Source organism: Engystomops pustulosus, chromosome 5 (genome assembly GCF_040894005.1).
Source record: "Engystomops pustulosus chromosome 5, aEngPut4.maternal, whole genome shotgun sequence".
Lineage (NCBI taxonomy): Eukaryota > Metazoa > Chordata > Amphibia > Anura > Leptodactylidae > Engystomops > Engystomops pustulosus.
This window is the reverse complement of record NC_092415.1, coordinates 7,428,079-7,454,372: the sequence shown is the minus strand read 5'-3', so window position 1 is coordinate 7,454,372 and position 26,294 is coordinate 7,428,079. Positions and strand designations below refer to the sequence as shown.

Genomic DNA, 26,294 nt, shown 5'->3' with positions numbered 1-26,294 from the left:
GCTACGCCGGCTCGCTACCGCCGGCCCCGCCCCTACGATGTCCCTACGTCACGCACGTCACGGCCCTCCGTGCGTAATACAGCGCGTCTGTTACGTGCTAAGGCCACGCCCATCGCTTGGTAACCCTGGACGCGATGATTGGGCTGGGCTCCAGCGCAAACATGTGGCCGTCACGTGACCCGGAGTAGTGGAGACCAGCAGTGTCCTGAAGTGACCCGCACACCCGGGGGAGAGAAGGCGGGAAACACCTCAGACCAGGGGACCCCAACATCTGCCGGGAGAGGAGAGGGGCGGCGTGCTGTATCCACTGCTACTGTATCACAGCTCTGCAGACTGTATCACACAGGATAGGAATAGATACACAGCTCAGCAGACAGTATCACACAGGACAGGATTAGATACACAGCTCAGCAGACAGTATCACACAGGATGGGATGAGATACACAGCTCAGCAGACAGTATCACACAGGATGGGATTAGATACACAGCTCAGCAGACAGTATCACACAGGACAGAATTAGATACACAGCACAGTAGACAGTATCACACAGGACAGGATTAGATACACAGCTCAGCAGACAGTATCACACAGGATAGGATGAGATACACAGCTCAGCAGACAGTATCACACAGGATAGGATTAGATACACAGCTCAGCAGACAGTATCACACAGGATGGGATGAGATACACAGCTCAGCAGTCAGTATCACACTGGATGGGATGAGATACACAGCTCAGCAGTCAGTATCACACAGGATAGGATTAGATACACAGCTCAGCAGACAGTATCACACAGGATGGGATGAGATACACAGCACAGCAGACAGTATCACACAGGACAGGATTAGATACACAGCTCAGCAGACAGTATCACACAGGATGGGATGAGATACACAGCTCAGCAGACAGTATCACACAGGATAGAATTAGATACACAGCACAGCAGACAGTATCACACAGGATGGGATGAGATACACAGCTCAGCAGACTGTATCACACACGATGGGATGAGATACACAGCTCAGCAGACTGTATCACACAGGATAGGATTAGATACACAGCTCAGCAGACAGTATCACACAGGATAGGATTAGATACACAGCTCAGCAGACAGTATCACACAGGATAGGATTAGATACACAGCTCAGCAGACAGTATCACACAGGATAGGATTAGATACACAGCTCAGCAGACTGTATCACACAGGACAGGATTAGATACACAGCTCAGCAGACAGTATCACACAGGATAGGATTAGATACACAGCTCAGCAGACAGTATCACACAGGATAGGATTAGATACACAGCTCAGCAGACAGTATCACACAGGATAGGATTAGATACACAGCTCAGCAGACTGTATCACACAGGATAGGATTAGATACACAGCTCAGCAGACTGTATCACACAGGATAGGATTAGATACACAGCTCAGCAGACAGTATCACACAGGATAGGATTAGATACACAGCTCAGCAGACTGTATCACACAGGATAGGATTAGATACACAGCTCAGCAGACAGTATCACACAGGATAGGATTAGATGCACAGCTCAGCAGACAGTATCACACAGGATTAGATACACAGCTCAGCAGACAGTATCGCACAGGAGAGAATTAGATACACAGCTCAGCAGAGAGTAACACACGCGATGATGTCACTAGACTCTAGGGCTTTAACGCTATTTATTTATAGAAGGGGGTGCAAGGCGCGTATAGCACTTCAAAAACTTGTTGCTTCCAAAGGAGGAGGGAGGTTTAAACTTTCCAAATGTGAGGGGATATAATTTAGTGTTCCTGTATTAATCATATATTAGATTTGCTTCGGGTTCATAGTATCTCTTATTCTTATTGGGAATAGGCAAGGGATTTAGCTGCCCCGTGGGATCTCATGGCTTTGGTACATACCAAATAGTCAAACATACCAAAAGAGGTGAAATCCTCCTTTCTAGGGAGGGATTCCATAATCACTTGGAAACTTTCTGTTCTGGTGTTCCTGTTATCCAAACATATGGCGCTGACTAACCATCCAGATTCACAGTGGCAGGATCATAGGAGCGTAGTCCTGGAATGGGGGAAGAGCCAAGGCCTTAGTGAGACAAAGACGCATGGATGGTTTAGGACATAGTGACTGTCTCTCTGCCGTCTCTTACATCATGTCCTCTCTCTTCAGTGTAATCTCTCTAAGACTAAACTTCTTGTGTTTCCACCATCTAGTTATCAACCTTACCCTGACCCCTACATTTCCGTCTGTGATGTCACCATAACACAGAGGCAGCAGGCGATGTCTTGGGGTTGTGCTGGACTCGGACCTCTGCTTTGCACCGTATATTCAATCTCTTGCAGCATCTCAGAAACATCTCCAGAATCCAGCCATTTCTGACATTTGAAACTTCTAGAATGCTAATTGTTGCTCTGATTCACTCTCTACTAGACTCCAGTAACTCCCTAATAATCATCTTCCCTACACTAAACTCTCTCCTAATCATCTTCCCTACACTAAACTCTCTCCTCTCCATTGTATCCTTAATGCAGCAGCCAGGCTCGGCTTTCAAACCAAACGCTACACGGATCCCTCTTGCCGGTGCCGGTCACTGCACTGGCTGCTCATCTCCTTCCGAAAGCAGTTTAAAATAATCACCCTCATCCACATAGCTCTGCACAATGCTGCACATCCTTATCTCTCCTCTCTCACCTCAGTTTATCGCCAAACCCGTGCTCTTTGATCTGGCAGTGATTTTAGATAATTCTCTACCTTAGTAGGGTTGTCTGAGACCTGAAAAAAATTAATATGCGGCCGGAATGGGGCTGCTTAAAAAAATATAACATTTACTTACCTGCACGGTCCCTATCGGTGTCATGCGGCGCCATCTCTCCTGGCCGTGCCCATGTAACAAACCTTGTAAGAAAGCTGCGTTGAGATCATCTTCTAACCGGCCTAGGTGGTGGCCATGCCCACCCATCCTCCTATTTCAGCACTGTATCACGCACTGAGATACGGGAATGGATGGGCGTGGACGCCACCTCAGCCTGCCGGAAGCTGAACCGCGCATTATTGACTCTCTCTGCCTGCTGCGCAGGACATTGGTAGGGAGCGCGGAGGTATGAAATGTTTTTTTTTTAAGCAGCCCCTTCCAAGCCGCATATTTTTTTTCAGGTTTCGGACAACCCTTTTAATGGAACCTCTCGCGCACGGCGGTCGTTCCTTTTGTACGGCAGTAAATTACCCAATGCGACTTTCCTACTGAACTATAATAATAATTCCTTTATTTATTTAGCACCAACATATTCCGCAGCCACTTTCCCTACGTTTGACAGACCACTAGGTCGAAACGTTATGCGCCAAAAATTAAATTAGATGTTTTCAAATAACAGAAGTAAATCTGTAGATTCCTCCTCCTGCCTCTGCCCTAATTTGTAATTTAATAAATCCTGGAACCTAACCTAAAGTATTACAAAATGTTATGTTAGTAATATGCAAATTAACTGCAGAGACTACTGGGGCGTGTCCTAGACTGATCCGGCACTGGGAGCTAAGGCTAGGACACGCCCCAGTAGCCTGTGCCGTAAATTTGCATTAGGGCATAGACAGGCACAAGGAATCTACCAACACATTTACTTCTGATTCCTCCTGGTAGGTTTCCTTTAACATTACATGGGTTACGTTTACAGTAGAAGCGGTCCCCGACTTAAGTGCATATGATAGATGACCCCTAGTTACAGACTGAGCTCTTTACCTACTGTGACCTCTGTTAAAGCTCTCTGGATTTTTTACTTTTAATCCCAGGCTGCAATGATCACTACAGACACTTTACAGCTGAAGTTTATTGTTAAAGGAAATCATAGAAAATTACTCGCCTCGGCTCCTCTTCTGACTAGACATTACAGCAGAAGAGAGGGGCTTTGATATAGTTTGAATTGAGTGATAAAAAATAGCGGTGGAAGGACACTTCCCAAGTGCAGTATATATTGTCTGGTCTGGGGTCTGTAATTATATACACTCACCGGCCACTTTATTAGGTCCACCTGTCCAACTGCTCGTTAACACTTAATTTCTAATCAGCCAACCACATGGCGGCAACTCCATGATTTGTGGCCTTTGAACGTGGCATGGTTGTTGGTCCCAGAAGGGCTGGTCTGAGTATTTCAGAAACTGCTGATCTACTGGGATTTTCACGAACAACCATCTCTAGGGTTTACAGAGAATGGTCCGAAAAAGAAAAAACATCCAGTGAGCGGCAGTTCTGTGGGCGGAAATGCCCTGTTGATGTCAGAGGTCAGAGGAGAATGGGCAGACTGGCAACAGTGACTCAAACACCACCCGTTACAACCAAGGTAGGCAGAAGAGCATCTCTGAACGCACAGTACGTCCAACTTTGAGGCAGATGGGCTACAGCAGCAGAAGACCACACCGGGTGCCACTCCTTTCAGCTAAGAACAGGAAACTGAGGCTACAATTTGCACAAGCTCATCGAAATTGGACAGTAGAAGATTGGAAAAACGTTGCCTGGTCTGATGAGTCTCGATTTCTGCTGCGACATTCGGATGGTAGGGTCAGAATTTGGCGTCAACAACATGAAAGCGCGGATCCATCCTGCCTTGTATCAGCGGCTCAGGCTGGTGGTGGTGGTGTCATGGATCCATCCTGCCTTGTATCAGCGGGTCAGGCTGGTGGTGGTGGTGTCATGGATCCATCCTGCCTTGTATCAGCGGCTCAGGCTGGTGGTGGTGGTGTCATGGATCCATCCTGCCTTGTATCAGCGGTTCAGGCTGGTGGTGGTGGTGTCATGGTGTGGGGAATATTTTCTTGGCACTCTTTGGGCCCCTTGGTACAACGCCACAGCCTACCTGAGTATTGTTGCTGAGCATGTCCATCCCTTTATGAGCACAATGTACCCTGTAACATCTGATGGCTACTTTCAGCAGGATAATGCGCCATGTCATAAAGCTGGAATCATCTCAGACTGGTTTCTTGAACATGACAATGAGGTCACTGGACACAAATGGCCTCCACAGTCACCAGATCTCAATCCAATAGAGCATCTTTGGGATGTGGTGGAACGGGAGATTCGCATCATGGATGTGCAGCCGACAAATCTGCGGCAACTGTGTGATGCCATCATGTCAATATGGAGCAAAATCTCTGAGGAGCTTCCAGCGCCTTGTTGTATCTATACCACGAAGAATTGAGGCAGTTCTGAAGGCAAAAGGGGGTCCGACCCGTTACTAGCATGGTGGACCTAATAAAGTGGCCGGTGAGTGTATTGTCTGGTCCACGGCCGGTTCTAGCGTATTTGCTCCCTGAGGCGAGAATTGAATTGATAGCCCAACACCAGACTACACCGGCTTCCAGGATATGTTTGGGCCACTGCATGTACAACACATTTTTAGAAAGTGTCTACACCCTGATGGTGCAGCTCCTGGCACCACATACACACTGCACCCATAAAATACCACGGTCACTAACTGTATAAAGTAAACTAAATAACAGTGTTCCTAAATCCTATATATCTCACAATTTAACCGACCATTCTGACGACCCCCCCGCCCCCACACAATGTATATAGAATATATCCATTGTATGGCCCTTTGTCGTTTTTATAATAATATATAATATATTCCCCCTGAATTAATTATGTTACATATAAACCCCCAATTATATATAAAATATACTGTATATAATCGAACATAAACCAACCTGAATGTAAGCAGATTTCATCACAAAATAACTGGCAAAACCTACTGATTCAATTATAAGCCTAGGGTGGGAAATGCATTGGTCACAGCTTCCACCCAGTACAAAGCTAACCAGCCCCTTGCCCCACAGTATATAGATAGCCATCCCCCAGTATATAGCTAGCCTACCCCCTGAATATAGCCAGCTAGCTATAGCTAGCTTGTCCCAGTATATAGCCAGTCTTCCCTCAGTATATAGCCAGCCCCTGCCCTCAGTATAAAGGCAGCCAGCCCCCTGCCCCCCTGTATATAGCTAGCTTGTCCCTAGTATATAGCCAACCCCCTACCCCGAGTATATAGCCTGTTAGCTCCCTACCCCCATTATACAGCTAGCCAGCTCCCTCAGTATATAGCCAGCCAGTCCCATTAAATAGCCATTACATGCCGCCTGTATATAGCTAGTCAGCCCGCCCCAATATTTAGCCAGTCCCCAATATATAAAAGTAAACTCAATTCTCTCCTTTCTGTCGCTTCCAGCAACTCCTCTTCTTGATTCCTGTGCCCCGGCAGCAACAGGTACCACGGACCTGCATCTGCTGGGGAGGTGAGTACTGGGGTTTTTTTCACTGGAATATAAGCAGAGATTGGGGATTTTCAGCACATTTTTGCCTTATATTAAAATATATCTACCACTCAAAAGTTAGGGGCCTTATTTTTTTTTAAAGAAAAGCACAATTTCTTTCAATGAAGCTAACAGTAAATGAATGATAAATACACTATCTACATTGTTAATGTGGTAAATGATGATTATAGCTGCAAACGTCTGTTTTTTTTCAATGCAACATCTTCATTATATTGTTTATATTATATAGTGTTTGCTTACTGTGTAAGAAGGATAATGGATGTTTAGAAAACCCTTGTTCAAATATACTAGCACAACTGAAAACAGTTTGGCTGATCAGAGAAGCTATAAAACTCGCCTTCCTTTGAGCTGGTTGAGAATCTGGAGCATCACATTTTGTGTGATGAAATAAAGACCATTTCATGTGACAAATTGCCAAGAAATTGAAGATTCCTTACAACGATGTGTACTACTCCCTGCAGAGCACAAACAGGCTCTAACCAGAGGAGAAAGAGAAGTGGCAGGCCCTGCTGCACAACTAAGCAACAAGACAAGTACATTAGTCTCTAGTTTGACTGGCAGCTTCATTCAAGAGCACCCACCAAACGCTAGTGTCACCCTCTACAGTGAGGGGGAGATTTGTACAAGGTCACAGGGATTCTGAATAGGGAAGACTATCCATTTTTCCAGGCCATACCCTGTGGACAGCGCTTGATTGGAGCCAATTTCATCCTACAGTAGGACCTTGCCCAAAGCCTCCAAATTATGCAGAACTATTTAAGGAAGAAACATCAGCTGGTATCTCCCTGTAACGGAGCGGCCGCCCAGTCACCAGATCTCAACCCCACTGAGCTGAGCAGCTGGACCGTATGGTGCGCAAAAAGTGCCCATCCTGCCAATCCTATTTGTGGGAGGGGTTTCTGGAAGCACAGGGTGATAATTTACAGAGGTCATCTGGAGAACTAACAGCTAGAGGTCAAAGGTCTGCAATGCTGGAAGTGCAGAAAAGGGAGAATTATTTAATGAAAGCCAAGTTTGAAAGTGCAAGTTATTATTTCCAATGAAACAAACATATTTCACACCTTGTCAATGTCTGGACTATATTTTTCATTTTCCAACTCATTTGAAAAGTAAAAGTATGAGTTTTCATGGAAAACACAAAATTGTGTCTAGGTGACCCCAAACTTTTGAGGGGTAGTGTGTGAGTGTATATATATATAATATATATATATATATATATATATATATATATATATATATATATATATATATATATATATTTTTTTTTTTTTTTCTGAACCCCACTAAACTGTTTACGGACCCCCTAATTAATTATACATATTTCCCTTACGTCCCCATGACGGCCCACCTGGAGGATGACCCCTTGACCTCTGTAGGGACAGGAAGCAGAGAAGTTAAAAGGCCCCACCCCGGCATCCGTACTCCAGTGTCTTCCTGTCCCTACACAGGGCAGGGAGCAGAGATAGATCTCTCCTCACGGGCCTCCTCCAGGGGGGCAGTGGGGGGAGCACAAGTCTGCAGGCACGGGCCGACCCTTACCCTGCCAGTTCCCGGACCTCGCCTCGGCGCATCGCGCGTCCTCCCTGGCTCCGTGGGGAACTGTTGTGCCGGCTCTACCCCCGACTCCGCGTAGTTCCAGGGTACCCGGAAGTCGGAGCACGCGTGGTGGCTCCGGTCACGTGCTCCGATGCTTCGTTGGTGAACTTCCGGTCCCACCGGAAGTGACGATTGGAGTCAATGATTGGCCGAGGCCGGATCACGTGCTGCGGCACACGAATTACAGGACTTCCGGTCGCACCGGAAGTGACGTTTGGGGGCTCGGCAGCGCCAAAATTTAAAAGTTTGGTCGCAGGTAGTCACTCTGACTCTGAGGTCTAGATCGCCTACCACTACGCCGATAAGGTACTGTACACTAGGCTGATGTGTTAATGTACTTGATTCTGCATATATTGTACTGCTGTATGTGAATAAGCCCCCCTTACCTATGATTATAGGACCCATGGAAGTATCTATCTTTTCTAGCGAGGTCCTGGCCATGGAATCTTCTGCATCAGATCCCCTGTCTACAGGCCCTGTGAGTGTCTTAAAGATTAATGGGGCAGGGGCTCTATTCATATATATGTTATATCCCCTGTAAATACTAAGCTGTCACTTATCTCTTGGCAGGAGCCGAAAGAGAAAGTGAGGAGCAAAGATCCCTCTAAAGATGGGAAGAAATCAGCCTATCGTAAATGCAACATGTGCAATACAAGGCTTAATTCTAATTATAAAAAACCAGTATGCAAGGAATGTCTGGATAACCTTCTAAAAGAAGAGCGAACAGGCTTTAGGGAAGAGATACGTGCTTTCATTAAAGAAGAAGTCCATTCTTCGGTAGCCTCCTCCATAGCCTCACTTAGCCTCCCTGGGCCCCCACCCAAAAGGGCCTTAATATGTGCCTCAGAATCAGACCCTGACTCAGAGGATAATTCCTCCTTTAAGGATTCTCTAGAATTGGAGCCGTCCACTGTTCTATCCGCTTCAAAAATGGAATCCAGATATCTGTTTTCCTCTGACGACTTAGACCAATTGCTTAAAGCCATTCGTGATACTCTAAAAATTGAAGAAGTGGAAGAAGCTAGATCCATTCAGGATGAGCTGTTTGGCATCCTTAGATCCCAGAAAAAGAGAGTATTCCCCATTAACGATACTCTCAAACAACTCATTCAGGAAGAGTGGAGAGATCCAGAAAAGAGGATTTCTGTGTCTAAGGAATTCAGGAATCGTCTATTATTTGACGAAAATGATACTAAATTCTGGAATTCACCTCCCAAGGTTGATGTCCAGGTAACAAAATTAACAAAGCGCACTGACCTGCCCTTTGAAGACTCTATCCAGCTAAAAGATCCTATGGATAGGAAAGCTGACTGTTTACTTAAAAAAGCTTGGGAGTCTGCTATGCTTAATCTAAAAGCGAATGTAGCCACTACCTCGGTTGCCCGTACGATGTACTTCTGGCTATCTGAGCTGGAAAATCACATTAGGGAAGGCACTCCCAGAGAACTCCTGTTAGAGACTCTTCCAACTTTAAAGTCGGCTACTGCCTTTATTGCCGATGCATCTGGTGAATCCGTCAGGTTCTCTGCAAAAGAAGGAGCATTGTCCATTGCAACTAGAAGAGCGCTATGGCTAAGGCAATGGTGTGGGGATTTCAGGTCAAAGTCCAAACTTTGCAGCATTCCATTTGAGGGAGAATTTGTGTTTGGTCCTGAACTTGACTCTATTCTGGAGAAGGCGGCGGACAAAAAGAAAGGGTTTCCTGAGGTTAAAAAACCACCCAGAAAACAGCCCTTTCAGGACTTTAGAGATCGAAAAAATTCATACAGAGGCAAAGGCAAGCAAGGGCGCTGGAGCCATCCGAAAGGAGGTAGAGGTAGAGGCTTCCTCCTCAGCTCCAGTAATTCAACCTCATTTGGGAGACAATGACGCCAGAGTGGGAGGAAGGTTACTAGGGTTCCTTGCACGATGGTCCCAGATCACATCCAACCCTTGGATTCTAGAAATAATAAAGCAAGGGTACAAGCTAGAATTAACATCTCTTCCTCCCCAAAAGTTTATCCTGACCAGGCTGGGGTCTCAAAAGTTGACTGCTTTAATTTTTCAGGATGGATGTAATTACACCTGTTCCAGAAGAAAAGTGGAAGGGCGGTCACTTCTCCCCCTTGTTCCTCATCCAAAAGCCAAATGGATCCCACAGGATGATTTGCAACCTCAAAGGTTTGAACCAGCATCTCTTGTACAGGAAGTTCAAGATGGAGTCAATAAAGTCTGCAGTAACACTGATCCATCCAGGAGCCTACATGTGCACGATAGACCTGAAGGATGCGTATTACCACGTCCCTATCTACCTTCCGTCTCAAAAGTTTTTGAGGTTTGCAATAGTCTCACCACAGGGGAAGAAACTATGCTTCCAATACAGGTCTCTACCCTTCGGGATAGCATCAGCGCCAAGAGTGTTTTCAAAAATCATCATAGAGGTCGTAGCCTTCTTAAGAACACATCAAGTCCTGGTCGTTCCATACCTGGACGACTTACTCATAATAGCGAAAAATCGAGAAGAACTTATTCTACACCGAGACTTTACAATCCAAACGCTACAGAATCTGGGATGGATTATAAACTGGGAGAAGTCTGCCTTGCATCCGGATACTCAGATCCTTTTCCTGGGAACCCTCCTGGACTCTGTGAACCAGAAATCTTATCTTCCCAGAGAAAAGTCAGAACGCCTGGTAGGTCAGGTCAACGTTTTTCTCCATCGCCAGAGATGCTCGATAAGAGATGCTATGAAGCTCCTGGGGCAGTTAACATCTTGCATCCAGTGTGTCCAGTGGGCACAGAACCATACGAGAGTCCTGCAAGGTTGGATACTACAATCATGGGACAAAGATCCCCTACATCTGGACAATTGCATCAGCATTACTCCTGCGGTCAAACAGTCCTTAGTGTGGTGGACCATTCCTACACACCTACAGAGGGGAGTTCCATGGCATCCTTGGCCCCTATCTATAGTCCAGACAGATGCAAGTCAAAAGGGCTGGGGTGCGAACATAGCAGGGTCCTTCTTCCAGGGAAGTTGGCCTCCTCATATCCAAAGAATGTCGTCCAACTATCGAGAACTGAGGGCAGTCCTGGAAACCCTGAAGACAGCCAGTCATCTTCTGGTGGGACAACACGTGAAAGTCCTATCGGACAACTCAACGACAATAGCCTACCTACAGCATCAAGGGGGTACAAGATCTCCAGACCTTTCAGACCTCTCGAGCGAAATATTCTCATGGGCAGAATTGAACATCAAGTCTCTATCAGCAGTTCATCTGAGAGGGAAGGACAACAAGGTGGCAGATTTTCTGAGCAGGAAAAAACTAGACCACAACGAATGGTGTCTGAACCAAAAAGTATTCCAGCTTCTAACCCAGATGTGGGGAATACCTGTAGTGGATCTGTTTGCCACCAGGGAAAATACGAAAGCGGAACTTTTCTACTCTCTCAGTTATTCAGAGACCACCTCGAAGTTAGATGCATTCAGCCACAAGTGGGACGCTCCTCTGGCATATGCCTTTCCTCCTCTGCCTATAATTGCAAGAGTTCTCCGGAAAATTCAAAGAGACAAATCCAAGGTCATTCTCATTGTTCCCTTCTGGCCCAAAAAGAGCTGGTTTCCGCTCCTAAAGAAGATGGCTCTAGCAGAACCTCTAATGCTACCCATTCAGGAAGATCTCCTCCATCAAGGGCCGCTTTTTCATCCGAAGCCACAGGATCTCAAGCTCTCGGCCTGGATCCTGAAAGGAGCTTTTTGAGGGCAAAAGGCCTTTCGGACAAGGTAATCTCTACTCTACAATCCAGTAGAAAACCAGTTACCTCAGCTATATACCTGAAGATATGGAAGAAGTTTATTTCTTTCTGTGGTCCAGCAGTTCCCAATCAATCTTCTCCTAATATCTTACAGATCTTAGAATTCCTGCAAGCTGGGTTCGACATGGGCCTTAAGACTAGTACCCTTAAAGTCCAGATTGCAGCACTAAGTGTGTTCTTTGATTCATCCCTGGCGGATCATAGATGGATAAAGAGGTTTGTAAAAGCAACTGTCCGAATTAGGCCCTCAGTGAAACCTTCAGTAGCTCCCTGGGACTTATCCTTAGTGCTAAATTTTCTTACTGGACCTCAGTTTGAACCAATTGAATCTGTAAGCCTTAGAAACCTTACCTTGAAAACTGCCTTCTTAATTGCAATCACTACTGCAAGAAGGATTGGCGAGATTCAGGCTCTATCTATAAATGAACCTTATTGTTTAATTTCAGATGACAGGATCATTTTAACGCTTGACCCAAACTTTGTCCCCAAGGTTTGCACAGCTTTCCACCGAAACCAGGAAGTGGTCCTACCTTCATTTTGCCAGAATCCAAGAGCCGCTAAGGAAATCAGCTGGCATTCCCTGGATGTAAGAAGAATAGTACTCAGGTACATAGAAGTCTCTAAGAGCTGGCGGAAGGACTCTAATATTCTTCTCCAATTCCAAGGGAAAAACAAAGGGAAGAAGGCCTCAAAATCGTCCTTATCCAGATGGATAAAAACCGTCATCAAAGAGGCTTATGAGGCTCTGAAAATGTCTGTGCCAGATACCATAAAAGCCCATTCCACAAGAGCGATGGCTACCTCCTGGGCTGAAAGAAGAGGAGCCACAATTGAGCAGATATGTAAAGCGGCTACCTGGTCTTCTTCACTTACCTTCGCTAAACATTACAGATTGGACATTCCGAATAACATGGACCTTTCCTTTGGGAGAAAGATACTACAGGCCGTAGTCCCTCCCTAAAAAATAATTCATCTGGTATATCTCCAGGTGGGGCCGTCATGGGGACGTAAGGGAAAAAGTGAATTAGTCTTACCGGTAATTCCATTTCCTTAGTCCACCATGACGGCCCATATATTTTTTCCCACCCTAGATATGTCATTTAATGTATTTAAAATCTTGCTTGATTTAATTGTTTGTGCATATTAACAGGCAATAAATCGGGTTGCATCCAAGCCGGTGTAGTTATTTGGTAGACACTGGAGTACGGATGCCGGGGTGGGGCCTTTTAACTTCTCTGCTTCCTGTCCCTACAGAGGTCAAGGGGTCATCATCCAGGTGGGCCGTCATGGTGGACTAAGGAAATGGAATTACCGGTAAGACTAATTCACTTTTTTTTGCAGATCCTCTCCAGGTCCCTCAGGTTGGATGGTGACGTTGGTGAAAGCCATTTTCAGGTCTCTCCTGAGATGCTCCATTCGGTTTAGGTCCGGGCTCTGGCTGGGCCGGTCAGGAATGGTCACAGAGATGTTCTGAAGCCTCTGCTGTGGTATTTTAGCTGTGGGCTTAGGGTCATTGTCTTGTTGGAAGGTTCGGCCCAGTCTGAGGTCCAGAGCATCTGGAAGAGGTTCTCATCCAGGATATCTCTGTACTTGGTGGCATTCATCATTCCTTCCATTACCCCCAGTGGTCCTGTCCCTGTCCCCTCATATCCTGATGCTGCTCCCAATGTGTCACTGCTGGGATTGTATTTGGCAGGTGATGAGCGGCGCACAGTTTTCTCCACCGCTTAGAATTATCACCATAAAGTTCAATCTTTATCTCACAGGCTAGAGAATCTTATTTCTCATAGTCTGGGATCCTCCATGTGTTTCGCACACTGTGTGCGGATTTCATATGTCTTGCACTGTGGAGAGTCTTCCATACTCCGCCATAAAGCCCCGACTGCTGGAGGCTGCAGTGATAGGTGACTCCCACCCCCCTACTGCATCTCTGGAGCTCAGCCACAGGGATCTTGGCCTTTCTTCTTTACCTCTCTCACCAAGGCTTTTCGCCCACGATTACTTCGTTTTTTACGAAGTTAGCTGGACAGCCAGGTCAAGGAAGAGTTGTGATTGTCCCAAACTTCTTCCATTTAAGGATTATGGAGGCCACTGTGCTCTTAGGAACCTTGTGTGCAGCAGAAATTCTTTTGTCACCTTAGCCAGATCTCTGCCTAGCCACAATTATGTCTCTGGACTCCTTGGGCAGTTGCTTAGACCTCATGATTCTCATGTGCTCTGACATGCGCTTATGTAGACAGGTGTGCGCTTTTCCTAATCAAGTCCAGTCGGTTTAATAAAGACACCTGGACCATCTCACGGTGGATCAGAAAGAAATAGATGACATGGAAGTTACGTATGAGAGTCACAGCAAAGGGGCTAAATACTTATGACAACATTGGGGCAGAGTGTACATCAATAAGGCAAAAATAGAACTTGTTTTGATACCAATTGCCTGCAATGAAACAGAGTAAAAATGTAAAGTGCTCTGAATACTACCCACTGTATATTATAATATGAACAGAATTTTTAAATATACCCATAGCTCCGATAGTTTATTTAAAATCCGACCCCCTGTATAAAGATTCTCCCCACATGTTTAACTATATACAGCCTAATCATGCCTCTATATACAGTCCCCGCTCACTTTAATTAAATACAGTACCTGTATACACCCCCCTCCCATATAGAAATACAACCCCCCGTCATAGTTGTAGTAATGTGCCCACGTACCTCAACTCTACTCAGACTCCCATGCCGCTGCTCGTGTCCTCTTCATCCCCATGGCTCTTCTCCCGCCTTCTGTTCTGCTCTGTGATATCATTTCATGCAGCCTGGGTCCTCCAGAGGAACAGAGTGACACAGACGAAAGGATCTGTGCCGCTCTATACATCAATCACATCTGTATCTTTAACATACAGGCGCAATGAGCACCCAAATCACCCACATCATGGTCTCATAGTTTGCCGCCCCCTCTCAGTGCTTGGACAAGTGCCGCCTGAGGCAAGATTCTAATCGTGCCCTATTTTAAATTGTCTTTTCTGTGGTCTGTGTTTGGGGTCCACTGTTCTATGGTTCAGTAATATTTATAGTTAAGAGTATTTTTTGTTTCCGGGTAGTATTTGGTTGTAATTATGTGTTTTTTGTATGGTTATATTTTTTGGTGCACTGCGTTTTTTGTTTTCGGGGTTGATTTTTTTTTTTTTTTTTTTTTTTTTTTTCTGCATTTCTGTGGTGCTGGTTACAACTGCGGCACATTGGGATTTAACAACATTGCAATGCGTCCTGGACTTGGAGCTGATAACTCATACTGACCTAGACCCGCTGGTGCAGCTGTATGGCTCATCTATAATCCACCATTTCTCATGCACTGGATGCATTTTCAACCTCCTAATAGAAGAATGTGTCTATTCATTAGCTGCAAACAGAGATCTTGTAACAGCTGCAAAAGGCAGTAGAGACCTGCACAACGCTCTTCCCTATATATCTGTGTTTGTCTATAGACATAGATACATAATTGACATTTAAGGTCCCCTCTGTCAGGCTGTTTACAAGACACCCGAGCAGGTTATGTCCTTAGGGAAACCTAATCATGGATGTAGCTCGGGAGCTATTCACACCACGCAGGTGCTGACGCCAGCTGAGCGGAGGCGCCCATCGTCTGTAAGGTCACATCAAGATGAATTAAATTATTACTGGTATTAGCGAGTGGATAAACATCTAGGTCTCCCACTCATCGCCAACACATAACTCAGAAAGAGCAAGTGACCCGCTTAAGCTGCCTGTGTACACAAGGTAGTTCTTCTAGATCTCGATAAATTCTCGGGATAACTTGGTGTTTACCCCAACGTTATATGTCATAATATAAGAAATATAGATCTGCCAGATGTCTGACGGTGGCGGCGTTGGTACACAAATAGTGACACTCAGAGACAGTGAGGTCTACTTTTTGGAAATGCTCTCATTGTTAGCTGATTTTTGTTGCACTATATTCAAAACCTGTATTTTTATGATATACCTGCTTGTGTAACTGCAGACACAGAGCTCAGTGGGTTTCCCATGCTTTATGTAGCTGCAGACACAGAGCTCAGTGGGTTTCCCATGCTTATGTAGCTGCAGATACAGAGCTCAGTGGGTTTTCCATGCTTGTGTAACTGCAGACACAGAGCTCAGTGGGTTTCCCATGCTTATGTAGCTGCAGACACAGAGCTCAGTGGGTTTTCCATGGTTGTGTAGCTGCAGGTTCAGCGCTCAGTGGGTTTTCCATGGTTGTGTAGCTGCAGGTTCAGAGCTCAGTGTGGTTGCCCTGCTTGTGTAGCTGCAGGTTCAGAGCTCAGTGGGTTTCCCATGCTTGTGTAGCTGCAGGTTCAGAACTCAGTGGGTTTCCCATGCTTGTGTAACTGCAGACACAGATCTCAGTGGGTTTTCCATGCTTATGTAGCTGCAGACACAGAGCTCAGTGGGTTTTCCATGCTTCTGTTGGTTCACAGCTCATTGGGGTTGCCCTGCTTGTGTAGCTGCAGGTTCAGAGATGAGCAGGTTTTCCATGCTTGTGTAGCTGCAGATTCAGAGATCAGCGGGTTTTCCATGCTTGTGTAGCTGCAGATTCAGAGATGAGCGGGTTTTCCATGCTTGTGTAGCTGCAGATTCAGAGATCAGCGGGTTTTCCATGCTTGTGTAGCTGCAGATTCAGAGATCAGCGGGTTTTCCATGCTTGTGTAGCTGCAGATTCAGAGATCAGCGGGTTTTCCATGCTTGTGTAGCTGCAGATTCAGAGATCAGCGGGTTTTCCATGCTTGTGTAGCTGCAGATTCAGAGATCAGCGGGTTTTCCATGCTTGTGTAGCTGCAGGTTCAGAGCTCTGTTGGCATTTTCTACTTTTGTAGTTTCAGCTTTAAAACTCATTTTCAGGTCCCTGCTTTCCAGCTGTAGATTAAGTGTCATAGCTGCTTTGGAGTTTCCTGACACACTAAGTATATGTAGACTGTTGGTGTTTCAGTTACAGAGCTAAGTTGGAGTTTGCTGCTAGTAGAGTCGCAAGTATAAAGCTCTTGTTCATGTCCTTTGCCTTGAGATCTGCTCAGTGCGTGTTCCCTGCCTGTGCTGCTGCATGTTCAGTGGTCATTTCCTATTTGTGTCGGCGCAGGTTTAGAGCATTTGTGAAGCTACATGTACAGAGTTTATTGCTTGTTCTAGAATTTGTATTATCAGTATTATAGTAGTTATATTCTTGTACATAGGGGGCAGTATTATAGTAGTTATATCCTTGTACATAGGGGGCAGTATTATAGTAGTTATATCCCTGTACATAGGGGGCAGTATTATAGTAGTTATATTCCTGTATATAGGGGACAGTATTATAGTAGTTATATTCTTGTACATAGGGGGCAGTATTATAGTAGTTATATTCTTGTACATAGGGGGCAGTATGATAGTAGTTATATTCTTGTACATAGGGGGCGGTATTATAGTAGTTATATTCTTGTACATAGGGGGCAGTATTATAGTAGTTATATTCCTGTACATATGGGGCAGTATTATAGAAGTTATATTCCTGTACATAGGGGGCAGTATTATAGTAGTTATATTCTTGTACATAGGGGGCAGTATTATAGTAGTTATATTCTTGTACATAGGGGGCAGTATTATAGTAGTTATATTCTTGTACATAGGGGGCAGTATTATAGTAGTTATATTCTTGTACATAGGGGGCAGTATTATAGTAGTTATATTCTTGTACATAGGGGGCAGTATTATAGTAGTTATATTCTTGTACATAGGGGGCAGTATTATAGTAGTTATATTCTTGTACATAGGGGGCAGTATTATAGTAGTTATATTCTTGTACATAGGGGGCAGTATTATAGTAGTTATATTCTTGTACATAGGGGGCAGTATTATAGTAGTTATATTCCTGTACATAGGGGGCAGTATTATAGTAGTTATATTCCTGTACATAGGGGGCAGTATTATAGTAGTTATATTCCTGTACATAGGGACAGTATTATAGTAGTTATATTCCTGTACATAGGAGGAAGTATTATAGTAGTTATATTCCTGTACATAGGGGGCAGTATTATAGTAGTTATATTCCTGTACATAGGGGGCAGTATTATAGTAGTTATATTCCTGTACATAGGGGGCAGTATTATAGTAGTTATATTCTTGTACATAGGGGGCAGTATTATAGTAGTTATATTCTTGTACATAGGGGGCAGTATTATAGTAGTAATATTCCTGTACATAGGGATCAGTATTATAGTAGTTATATTCTTGTACATAGGGGGCAGTATTATAGTAGTTATATTCTTGTACATAGGGGGCAGTATTATAGTAGTTATATTCTTGTACATAGGGGGCAGTATTATAGTAGTTATATTCTTGTACATAGGGGGCAGTATTATAGTAGTTATATTCTTGTACATAGGGGGCAGTATTATAGTAGTTATATTCTTGTACATAGGGGCAGTATTATAGTAGTTATATTCCTGTACATAGGGGGCAGTATTATAGTAGTTATATTCTTGTTCATAGGGGGCAGTATTATAGTAGTTATATTCCTGTACATAGGGGGCAGTATTATAGTAGTAGTTTATTTTTAATCCCATTTTCCGCAGTACACAGCTGTTCTGTCACTTCCTACCTGCTTGTGTAACTGCAGATACAGAGCTCAGTGGGTTTTCCATGGTTATGTAGCTGCAGGTTCAGAGCTCAGTGTGGTTGCCCTGCTTGTGTAGCTGCAGGTTCAGAGCTCAGTGGGTTTCCCATGCTTGTGTAGCTGCAGGTTCAGAGCTCAGTGGGTTTCCCATGCTTGTGTAGCTGCAGGTTCAGAGCTCAGTGGGTTTCCCATGCTTGTGTAGCTGCAGGTTCAGAGCTCAGTGGGTTTCCCATGCTTGTGTAACTGCAGACACAGATCTCAGTGGGTTTTCCATGCTTCTGTTGGTTCACAGCTCATTGGGGTTGCCCTGCTTGTGTAGCTGCAGGTTCAGTGATGAGCGGGTTTCCAATGCTTGTGTAGCTGCAGGTTCAGAGATGAGCGGGTTTTCCATGCTTGTGTAGCTGCAGATTCAGAGATCAGCGGGTTTTCCATGCTTGTGTAGCTGCAGATTCAGAGATCAGCGGGTTTTCCATGCTTGTGTAGCTGCAGATTCAGAGATCAGCGGGTTTTCCATGCTTGTGTAGCTGCAGATTCAGAGATCAGCGGGTTTTCCATGCTTGTGTAGCTGCAGGTTCAGAGCTCTGTTGGCATTTTCTACTTTTGTAGTTTCAGCTTTAAAACTCATTTTCAGGTCCCTGCTTTCCAGCTGTAGATTAAGTGTCATAGCTGCTTTGGAGTTTCCTGACACACTAAGTATATGTAGACTGTTGGTGTTTCAGTTACAGAGCTAAGTTGGAGTTTGCTGCTAGTAGAGTCGCAAGTATAAAGCTCTTGTTCATGTCCTTTGCCTTGAGATCTGCTCAGTGCGTGTTCCCTGCCTGTGCTGCTGCATGTTCAGTGGTCATTTCCTATTTGTGTCGGCGCAGGTTTAGAGCATTTGTGAAGCTACATGTACAGAGTTTATTGCTTGTTCTAGAATTTGTATTATCAGTATTATAGTAGTTATATTCTTGTACATAGGGGGCAGTATTATAGTAGTTATATCCTTGTACATAGGGGGCAGTATTATAGTAGTTATATCCCTGTACATAGGGGGCAGTATTATAGTAGTTATATTCCTGTATATAGGGGACAGTATTATAGTAGTTATATTCTTGTACATAGGGGGCAGTATTATAGTAGTTATATTCTTGTACATAGGGGGCAGTATGATAGTAGTTATATTCTTGTACATAGGGGCAGTATAATAGTAGTTATATTCTTGTACATAGGGGTCAGTATTATAGTAGTTATATTCCTGTACATAGGGGGCAGTATTATAGTAGTTATATTCTTGTACATAGGGGGCAGTATTATAGTAGTTATATTCTTGTACATGGGGAGCAGTATTATAGTAGTTATATTCCTGTACATAGGGGGCAGTATTATAGTAGTTATATTCTTGTACATAGGGGGCAGTATTATAGTAGTTATATTCTTGTACATAGGGGGCAGTATTATAGTAGTTATATTCCTGTACATAGGGGGCAGTATTATAGTAGGTATATTCTTGTACATAGGGGGCAGTATTATAGTAGTTATATTCTTGTACATAGGGGACAGTATTATAGTAGTTATATTCTTGTACATGGGGGGCAGTATTATAGTAGTTATATTCTTGTACATAGGGGCAGTATTATAGTAGTTATATTCTTGTACATAGGGGCAGTATTATAGTAGTTATATTCTTGTACATAGAGGGCAGTATTATAGTAGTTATATTCTTGTACATAGGAGGCAGTATTATAGTAGTTATATTCCTGTACATAGGAGGCAGTATTATAGTAGTTATATTCTTGTACATAGGGGGCAGTATTATAGTAGTTATATTCTTGTACATAGGGGGCAGTATTATAGTAGTTATATTCTTGTACATAGGGGGCAGTATTATAGTAGTTATATTCCTGTACATAGGGGGCAGTATTATAGTAGTTATATTCCTGTACATAGGGGGCAGTATTATAGTAGTTATATTCTTGTACATATGGGGCAGTATTATAGTAGTTATATTCTTGTACATAGGGGCAGTGTTATAGTAGTTATATTCTTGTACATAGGGGGCAGTATTATAGTAGTTATATTCCTGTACATAGGGGGCAGTATTATAGTAGTTATATTCTTGTACATAGGGGCAGTATTATAGTAGTTATATTCTTGTACATAGAGGGCAGTATTATAGTAGTTATATTCTTGTACATAGGAGGCAGTATTATAGTAGTTATATTCCTGTACATAGGGGGCAGTATTATAGTAGTTATATTCCTGTACATAGGGGGCAGTATTATAGTAGTTATATTCCTGTACATAGGGGGCAGTATTATAGTAGTTATATTCCTGTACATAGGGGGCAGTATTATAGTAGTTATATTCTTGTACATAGGGGGCAGTATTATAGTAGTTATATTCCTGTACATAGGGGCAGTATTATAGTAGTTATATTCTTGTACATAGGGGGCAGTATTATAGTAGATATATTCTTGTACATAGGGGGAAGTATTATAGTAGTTATATTCCTGTACATAGGGGGCAGTATTATAGCAGTTATATTCTTGTACATAGGGGGCAGTATTATAGTAGTTATATTCTTGTACATAGGGGGCAGTATTATAGTAGATATATTCTTGTACATAGGGGGAAGTATTATAGTAGTTATATTCTTGTACATAGAGGGCAGTATTATAGTAGTTATATTCCTGTACATAGGGAGCAGTATTATAGCAGTTATATTCTTGTACATAGGGGGCAGTATTATAGTAGTTATATTCCTGTACATAGGGAGCAGTATTATAGCAGTTATATTCTTGTACATAGGGGGCAGTATTATAGTAGTTATATTCTTGTACATAGGGGGCAGTATTATAGTAGTTATATTCCTGTACATAGGGGGCAGTATTAAAGTAGTTATATTCCTGTACATAGGGGCAGTATTATAGTCGTTATATTCTTGTACATAGGGGCAGTATTATAGTAGTAGTTTATTTTTAATCCCATTTTCCGCAGTACACAGCTGTTCTGTCACTTCCTTGCTGGACATGAACGGATGTTTTTGTGATACAATTTCCCTTGTGCCTGGTGTGTATAGCGGTCGGTGTCAGTCCCCGCACAGAGGAAGTATCACAACCTCTGTATCACAGAAGGGAAGTCCAGACTCGCTCTGTGGTGAGTTCAAAGCGCCTTCTCCCTCTCTGGGGCTGCTGGACGATTCCCTGGGATGAGGAGCTGCTTCCTGTTGGCCATAACTGTCTCTTCTGTTTTTAGATGTGATCTGTTCTTACTTGGACGCTTTGTGATTATGTAGCACAGAATAAGCTGCAGTTTCACAGACTAATCATTGTGCTTCTCCAGAACCTGATAATTTCTCGTCTTAGTGTCTGGCGCTGTGTTATTTGCGGAGCCTCATCCCGCCTTGAAATAATTGCAGAAGAGACGCTTCAGGGTTGAAACCTTTCATGGAAGAAGAATTGATGGCAGAACTGTTTTTGAACAAAATATGCATTTTATGTATGTATAAAGATAGATGCCCCCCCCCCCCCCTCCTGAAGCTTGGAGGGGTCTCCAGCACAATTTAACACCGATGGCCCATCATTTTCCTTCTACCTCTCCTACAGGCACGCGTCCCCCCCCCCCCCCTGCTGCTCTTATGACAGGTGTGCGTCTCTTAAAGGGCTGGACATCATCCCGGAATATTGTCCCCATACAATCTAATGTTCTTGATATTTAGATAGAACCTTCTTTACAGGAAGGTGTCTGAGGGTAAAGGTTCCTAGGGATCTAGATCCTGCAGGGTATTATATTCCCTTATTCCTCCCTGCTGAACGCTTCCCGTAATTCTTCTTTTGGCTTGTTTCTGAAATGCTTATCACCGGGGGCCGAACGCCCATCACCGGGGGCCGAACACCTATCAGCGGAGCCTGATACTTATCACTCGAGGCCGAATACTTATTACCAGCCAGAGCAACTAAAGAAGCTACAATCCTGGAATATAAATCTACATGCCACAGTCCTCCTGCTACTAACAGCATACACAAAAGTATAATTATACACTCTCTAGTTGCAATACATAACACTGTCAGCACAGAGCACAGCAGTGTCAGGTCAACCCGCCAGTGCACTTAGAGAACCGTCAGGCAAAATAACCCCCCTAAACTAAATACATTTTCATAAACTGCCATTATAAAGCATTGCCTAAGAGCAATGAGGTCCTAAAGCTGTATGCAAATGACTTGTGAGATGTCCAATGAGTCATTAGCATATTCAAGCTGTCCGGCTTATTCATGAGTGGGAGGCACAGCCACACCCCCAGTGCATGACTGACAGCCTGTATAATGGTGTGACGCTGTATAATGATGTGCTTCCTGGTGCTGGCGCCCCCTGCAGCCTGTGTGTGTATAGGAGAGATACAGCAGCTCCAGGCAGCCATGTTATAGCAGAACATGTCAGGTACTTGTGTAGCTGATGTCTGTGTCTCTCACCTGTATATTAGGAGGATGCAGCATGTCAGCAGATGCAGCACACACACTAGCCATGCTTTACTATACATTACACACAGACATGAGCAGGGGGAGAAGAGGGGAGGGGGAACAGGGGTGACATCACTGCCTCTGACCATGTGACCAGCCTCATTTACATGATAAAGAATAGATGATTTTACAATGAATAATGTATGAAATAACTAGATAAAGGCTGGGATGGGATCCTTGTGAGCTGCTCCAACAGGTAGAGGTGACAGGACAAGTGACACAGACCTGATGACAGGTGTCCTTTAAAGAAACTACAAACCTGGAATGTAAATCCACATTTCACTTTCCTGTTACTACAAACTCCATACACACAGGTCTGATTACACATCTCTTTATGGACAATAAATAACACTGACTGCAGGGAGCACAGCAGTGTGAGGATACACCCCCAGTTCACTTCGAGAAGCTATACACCTGGAAGATAAATTCATATATCACAGTCCTGCTGCTACTAACAATTACACAAAGGTATTTATTTGGGACACACACGTCTTCCTACAATCTATATGCAGAGAAGCTTCGTAAAAGGGGAATGTGGAGAAGCCCCTATAAAACCTTCGCATGTGGCATCACGGGATAAGAGCCGCTGCGCAGATTCAGTCCTGCAAATCTACAAAAAATATTGTTGTGCCAAACAAGTGGATGGGGATTATATATCTGCAGCCGGATTATTTTTTCTATGGGAATCTATTAAGTGTTAACTGAATATTTCACCGGATTTATCTATGGAATGAGAACTCTGTGGAGCCGAGTTTATTGTAAGATCCGTGTGCGAGGATCTGACTTATGACATGACCCGGGGTCATTTCTTTGTGTGTTTTACATGTTTGTGACTCTTCAGGGGCATCGCTGGGAGGCAGTCAGGTGGGTACCAGGTGCATCCTGGTGGGTATCTTGCGGGTGTTTGGGGAGAGAGGTTTTCTGTGATATTGTAGCTCTGTCGGTGGCTCTTTGGGCATTGATGTGGGAACATTATATAGGGAACCATTGTGGAGGTCCGGGCCCCCCAGCATCTCCTGACTATTAAAGGACCAGCAGATACTTGTATCAATCTCAGCAAACCTCTAGTGATATGAGGCACCTTCCTCCACCGCAAGGTGCATGAGCATGAAGATACCTAGCGGAGGTCCTATGAGGGTGCTCTCTGTTAATCTTCACACAGGAATATTTGCTGCTCTTTCCCGTCTCCGGCTAGTCCTGACTATAAGGCTGTGTTGCCCTTTATGATTTATAGTCTGACCCACTGACCATGACTACAGTCAGATTTGGACTTGACCTTGCCTTGCTCCTGATGTTCCTCTGGCTAACATATGGTGGTTCAAAGCATGAACCTTCAGCTTCACCCAAACTGTGACTGCTCCAAGTGGTAGCAACCAGGTGACCCTGTTGCCGGGATTAAAGAGAACTAGATTTAACCCCAATAAACTACCACCCCCATCAGGTAGAGGAACAGGTTTTTTTGTGTCCTATTAAAGATAAAGATTTCATCATACAGCTCCAGAACAAGAGACCCCGCCGATCTACAGATAAAGATCCAGTCCTCATCTATTTTTTAACTGCCTGTATGTCCAGTTCTGTAGCTCACAGAACCGTAATCCTGGTGTGATCTGAAAGATGAGATTCTTACCTTTAATATGACACCAGCAGCATGCTCCTAGAACAGGTGCTATAGAACAGAACATAGAGGCTTCTGAAGTGACCCGCAACTTGACTCATCTTATGTGAAAATGGGATGAGAAAGGTCATATTTGCCTGACTTTGGTAGAGATTTTTTTTTTATAGGTAAACGGATGAGAATTCACATAAAAAAAGAACATTTCATCCCCTACCTGAGGGGACTAGAAGTTTAGTGGGGCAAAACCTGGTGACAGATTCCGTTTAAAGGAAACCTGTCAGCAGGAATGTCATTTTAGCAGCATTCTATCATTTCAGTAGTATATAATGGTTTTATTCACATTACCTGGTTCCCTGCCAGTAGCATGTAGTGAGTCCCGGGGAGGGGGGCAGCTGCGGCCTGTGTGTGCCTGTATCTCCTCATGTATTCCTCCTTTTCTCCACACCATCCCAGTGACGTGTATACTGTGTGGTCCTTTGTGACTTTGTATGGGGTATTTGTGGGGAGATATCTGTGTGTGGGATAAGGGGTAACTGGAAAAATTGGAGCAAATACTCCAAACTGGATGACCGAGCGTGCAAATCTGCAGTAAGTGGCCATCATTACCGATGGGGGATGAGAAGCCTCCCATGCGAGATCACTCGGCTGTGTATAACTATCTGCAGCTGAACACGTCATTCCTACGCTGGTTTTCCCTCTGAAACGGGTCAGAGAAAGTTGACAGGATTCCTGGATAATAGCGTTTGCAGACTACGGGGCCAAGGATCAGATTTGCTCCGCCACTCACACAGCGCTTCTAATGGAAATCATCCCACAAAGCTTGGAAGAGATTTCCCTACTGTTCAGGAGGAATTGATGGATGACTATCTACTTGCCCCCAGGCTTCAAAGATGCAAAGCTCCGTAATCCAGTGGTGGATAAAAGTTTTCTTCAGCCCTGAGAACCTCAGACTTCTGTCATCATATCAGGAAGAATTAAATTCTTTGTGTGTGAAAATGGTTGTACGGCCTGGAACGTCGCCCCATATCCCAAGCTGATAAGCAATGGGAAACGAGGACTTGTGAAACCGTGCAGGACCCGCTGATTTCTCCCTGGTGGGACCCTACTGCCTGGAGATATAGGAAGTCAGGAAAGCGTGGGATATATGTGATGGAGAGACGGATACATTGTATCTATGGAGGTTCTCCACATGTTCCTCCAGCCTGGGGCTCGTTACAATGTTAAGTAACTTTGCCAATATTTTGTGTTACTTATTCGATGCGGATAATCTGCTGCTCTATAGTTCACGGCTTCATGTGTGCACAGAGCATAAAGACTTGTAAAACTGTGCCGGACCAAATGATTTCTCCTTAGACTTAGGAAGTTGTAAATGTTTCCATATCTATTACAGCATAGAATGTGATTCTAGAGTCTTTATATGGACCAGTGGTGGCAAACACAGGTGCCAGGGGTGACACTCAGACTCTGTGGGCACCCAGGCCGTCACCCCAGCACACAGTTTGCCAGACAGGTTGAGTGCCTTGAGCTCTCCCCTTGCCACCCTGGGTAGCCCAGGATGTGCTGCGTTTAGCACTATTTTAAAGCGACCCATCCTGGGCTTCCTGGGACTGCAGGAGAAGCGCGGAGGTGTGTAAGGCTGGTGCCCCACGTAACGTTTTGTCTGCGTTTTCCATAGAAATGCCGATGCGATCGAGTTTTCAATTTTCATTATTATTTTAGTATTTTGCAAATCCACCTTTCAGCACTGTCTGAATCCTCCTAGACATCGATCACATACCAGGAGGCCTCCACTGAAATCTGACCCTAGGCCGCTACAACATGTTCACAAGGT

The 26,294-nt window shown here is 44.3% G+C and overlaps 1 protein-coding gene and 1 long non-coding RNA gene across 2 annotated transcripts; both read left to right on the top strand.

The window, feature by feature from the left end:
- Nucleotides 1–112: 112 nt before the first annotated feature.
- LOC140133936 (uncharacterized) lies at nt 113–26,294 on the top strand. Its single transcript, XR_011855968.1, has 3 exons — nt 113–210; nt 6,216–6,282; nt 26,226–26,294. It is a non-coding gene; the product is annotated as an uncharacterized lncRNA (long non-coding RNA).
- LOC140132319 (uncharacterized) lies at nt 8,321–12,673 on the top strand. Its single transcript, XM_072150966.1, has 5 exons — nt 8,321–8,395; nt 8,488–9,727; nt 9,861–11,928; nt 12,203–12,298; nt 12,421–12,673. Exons 1-5 carry the CDS (start codon nt 8,321–8,323, stop codon nt 12,671–12,673), a joined length of 3,732 nt encoding a protein of 1,243 aa, XP_072007067.1.

Bases quoted from the DNA above. Each gene is read 5' to 3' on its own strand.
- LOC140132319 (XM_072150966.1), top strand. From the start codon at position 8,321: ATGGAAGTATCTATCTTTTCTAGCGAGGTCCTGGCCATGGAATCTTCT. The intron at 8,396-8,487 runs GTGAGTGTCTTA...ATCTCTTGGCAG, and splicing joins ATCCCCTGTCTACAGGCCCT to GAGCCGAAAGAGAAAGTGAG. The intron at 11,929-12,202 runs GTTTGTAAAAGC...TTTGTCCCCAAG, and splicing joins GATCATAGATGGATAAAGAG to GTTTGCACAGCTTTCCACCG.